Below are 4,200 nucleotides of genomic sequence, written 5' to 3'. Positions count from 1 at the left end.
CGGCCGGGAGAGGGGAGGGGGGGGGGGGGAGCCGTTTCAGAGGACGGCCTTCAAGGTTGGGGCTGAAGAATGGCCAGCGAGGGGTGGGGAGGGAACGCCTCCCTGGAGATCAGGGGTGTTGGGTGGGGTGGGGGGCAAGGATGGTGGGGAGAGCCCTCAGTGTGGGGGGGGCCCCTCAGGGGCAGATGAGATGATGCGGGTGGCCGGTGGTGGCCTCTAGGGGGCGCTGTGTGGCTGGATAAAGAGGCTCCCAGTTGGCCGTCAGTGGTGGCCTCTAGGGGGCGCTGTGTGGCTGGATAAAGAGGCTCCCAGTTGGTTGTCCCACGGGACTGGTGAATGGGGTAGGTGTGGGGCAGCCCCCCGCCCCGGCTTCCCGGCAAGTGGAATCCTCCCTGGGCATGTTGCACACCAGGGAAGTAAGGTAAGGGGTCTCCCTGTAGGTGTGAAGCGAGAAGGAGGGCTTCAGGATATTCAAGATACCCTTGCTACGAAAATCCGCACTTGGTTCTGTCTCTGTGTTTGTTCATTTATTCGTTTATTCGTTCTCTCTCTCTCTCTCTCTCTCTCTCTGTAAGACGAATTGATCTGGCCCTTTCCTCTCTCTGACCCCCTTATTGCTTTCCGGACTTGTCCTTTGAACTCTACCCCGATCCTGTCCGACAAGCAATTTTTTAAATTCCATAATGAATTGACCATGCAAATGTCTGCAGTCGCGGAGGGAGGAGACAACTTTCATGGCCTCCACTACGTTTTAATTTGGGGGGGGGGAGCGGATTTTATTTTTCCCCCTGTCCCGAACTTGGGATTTTTTGCCCATGGCTCCTTCTACCTGTGGAGGTCCACCGCCGGGCCCCTCATGGGGCTCGGCATGGAGCTGCAAGGCTGACGGCAGTGGTCGTTGGGGGCAGGGTATGAGGCCTTATGACACACTTCCGGTGATGTCAGGGGGTGTGGCCTTATGACACACTTCCGTGATGTCAGGGGGTGTGGCATATGCTAATGAGTTATGCTAATGAGTTCCTCTAGCTCTTTTTCTACGAAACGACCCCTGGTTAGAACTCATCTCTGGCAACCCTGTTGGGTTTCCAGGACAGGAAAAGTTGAGAGGTGCTTTTCCATTTCCTGCCTGTGCTGAGCGATGCTGGACTTCCTTGGTGGTCTCCCTTCCAAATACCGACTCCCTTCCAAATGCTGCTTCGCTTCCAAGATCTGATGAGACGGGGCTATCCTGGGGCTATCCAGGTCAGGCCGTGTCATAAAACCCCCAACAAAACACTCCCCTCCCTAGCAGGGCCAAAGAGGTTGGGCCTAGTGTGGGCAGAACCAGGACCCCCGTGGAGAAAGGAGCTCTCCTGGAGGAAGCTGCCGAGCTTGGACAAAATATGGTGTTTTAGGTTCCATGGTTTATACGCCCTCCTCCCTCCACAGAATTTAGGAAGGCCTACGTGGAAATTCAGGGGCTGTGATGGCTCAAGTGGTTAAGGCGCTGAACTGCAGGCTGTGGAAGGTCGGTAGTTCAGCAGTTCGAGACCCGGGTGTGCCGCACGACGGAGTGAGCTCCTGTCTCTAGTTCCAGCTCCTGCCAACCTAGCAGTTCGAAAGCAAGAAATTGCAAGTAGATAAATAGGGACCGCTTCGGTGGGAACGTAACAGCGTTCCGTGCGCCTTGGTGTTTAGTCATGCCGGCCACATGACCACGGAAACGTCTTCGGACAGCGCTGGCTCTTCGGCTTGGAAACGGAGATGAGCACCGCAACCCCAGAGTCGGATTCGACTGGCTTTCGAGCAAGGGAACCTTTACCTTTACCTTTATGTGGAAATGCAACCCTTCTTCTACAGCCCTGTGCTAAGTTAGGGGCGAGTGGGTCACTTAGGGTAGTGGAGTGAGCTTCAGGACCTGTTGCGATACAAGCCCATGTCTCTCCCTGGTCCAAGCTCCTAAGGGCCACATTGCACTGGTGTTTGGGTGCTTTTGGTCATAGATGGAGCCTGGCTGAAGATGGAGTCTCAGTCTCCTGACAACGTAGATCGAACGTCCCCAACCTTATGGAACCTGGGGGCACCTTTGGAATGTAAGGGAGGGTGTTGGACACCGCCACAAAATGGCTGCCGTGCGGCCCAGGGGCGGCCACCAAACGTTGGGTTCCGAGCCAAGCCTCGCAACACGACAGAGGCAGCTGTTTCGAAGTGGGTGTTCCTTGTAGACAGAACAGTTATTCCCCTGCTCCAGTGAGGTGGAGAAAAGTCAGGATTGGCCCTTTGCTTTGCAAAGAAGGAAGGGGTCACCGGGAAACACAGGTCCTTTCCGCGTTTGCCCGCCCCTCCGGATTTTCTCCATGTCCGAGTCGAGGCAATTTAAGTCCACGGCAAAAGAGCATCCAGATAACCCGGGGCAACGACAGGCTGGAACCGGGCTGACCGCTGAAGGGTGGTAATGGAATGCAGAGTGGGGGGGAAAGCCCGGGATAAAAAGAAGGTTGAAGTCGATTTTAGTGCGGAATGTGGGGAACCTGGATTAAAAAGAAGGTTGAATTTGATATTAGTGCAGAATTGCTTGGAGGACACTCTGCAGCGAACGATTAAAAGGAGGGTGCCGAAAGGGCCACAGTGGCAGACACCCCGGTGCCCGTGGGCACCCCGTTGGGGATCAATGTCTTATAACCAGATAAGTGACTGGTGGGCAGAGCTGTGCGTTATTGTGTGTCGCAGGAGAGTGTGTCAGCCCACGCTGTGTCGGTTCTCGATCGGGACCGCGCCCGTCCTCTTCCCGAGCTCCGTTTTGGCCCCCTGACTCCTCTCTCTCTCCTTCTCTCCCTGGCTAGGACCTGGAAGTGCTCTCCCAGGAGATCGTCCGTCTGAGCAAAGAGTGCGTCCCGTCCCCCAACGCCGAGCCCGGCCTGGACAACGTCGTCTGAGCGCAGTTCCGTCCTGTGGATCCGCCCCTTCGCTTTGCCCTTGACTGCACTTGCCAGTGTGGCGTTCGGGGGCGAAACTGCCACCACCTACTGCCTCCTCCTCCTCCTCGGCTTGATCTCTCCCATCCTTTTTCGGTTTGGGGGCCGGGGGCATCTATCCCTCTCCAGCTTAGCCGTCTTTCCCTTTCCCCTCCGCCAGCAAACGGTTTCTCCCAGAACTACCTCCCTCCTCCGGCTGCTCGGGTCAGACCTCTTCCCCCGCCCCCGCCCCAATTTTTCTCCCTTACACAGCCTGGTTCTGTTCTTCCAGGGGAGCCATAACTGCTGATCTGCGCCGAGACACACTGGTGGAAGCGGCCTTATTACTGTAGCGCTCCGTGTGGTCGGGAGGGCAAACTGCGGCCTGGTTCCGCAGGCGATGGCTTTAAATGTGCCAAACCGGCGTTCACAGGGGGGGGAACGTTGGACACCTTGGTTTGGCTTAACAAGACCCGTGAGGCAGGGGGAGAGGTTGTCTTGTCATGGTAAAAGACCCCTCAGAATAACATTGTTCCGGGGGCCAGTGATTAACGGATAACTTACCCCATCCTGCCACCTCTCCCTCTGCCTCCACCCTACAAGGAACCTCTCCGATCCCACAGCACCTCCCTGGGACTCAGTCCAGTTCTCTCCGCTTCTCTCTCTCTCTCTCTTTTTCTACGTCCTTCATTTTGCATGCTCGGTCAGTCCCCAAAAAAACCCCTCCCATCCCGCCTGCGTCCAGCTGTTGCTGCTGTTAATTAAGAAGAAAAAAAGAGTAAAATATTATAGAGAAAAATATATGTATATATATATATATTTGCGCTGACTCCTTCCCGAGAGATTGGGACAGAACGCAAGGAGGGCAGCTTCCCCGGCTGCGCTTTTCCCGTCGGCGGAGACAGCGCGAGCGCTTTATTTAACGTATCATGACTTTAACACGCGGCTGTTAACGGTTGAGCAACTGATAATGCAAACAATGATTTTTTTTTTGACCGCCTCAAGCTCTGTGGTCTGTCTTTTCTTGTCTGGCAGGGGCTGGAGACTTACAGCGGAGGAGACTCATGGGAAGGGGAGGAAGGGGGGGGTCGGATCCTGGGCTTGCTCGGGTGGAACCAGGCTCTTGATCCTGGCTCAGGTCACAACCATACGGCCCTTTTCCTATCAGACCTTTCAGTGGGAGCCTGTTGTGTGGTTTTCCCATACTGAGGTTGCCAGTCTCCAGGCAGGGCCTGGAGATTTCCCAGAATTACAACTGATCTCCAGA

At 55.6% G+C, this 4,200-nt stretch overlaps 1 protein-coding gene across 1 annotated transcript in view; it reads left to right on the top strand.

Moving 5' to 3' along the window:
• LOC107109942 (GRIP1-associated protein 1-like) overlaps positions 1-3,701 on the top strand; it is a 47,373-nt gene extending 43,672 nt beyond the window's left edge. The window contains 1 exon segment of the mRNA XM_015410652.1: positions 2,823-3,701. Within this exon segment, the coding sequence (XP_015266138.1) occupies positions 2,823-2,915 (93 nt within the window). The 3' untranslated portion in view covers positions 2,916-3,701.
• Positions 3,702-4,200: the final 499 nt, after the last annotated feature.

The sequence above is a fragment of the Gekko japonicus genome, unplaced genomic scaffold (assembly GCF_001447785.1).
Source record: "Gekko japonicus isolate JY-2015 unplaced genomic scaffold, Gekko_japonicus_V1.1 scaffold4555, whole genome shotgun sequence".
Taxonomy (NCBI): Eukaryota; Metazoa; Chordata; class Lepidosauria; order Squamata; family Gekkonidae; genus Gekko; species Gekko japonicus.
The sequence above is the reverse complement of the archived record's forward strand: the minus strand, read 5'-3'. Positions and strand labels throughout refer to the sequence as shown.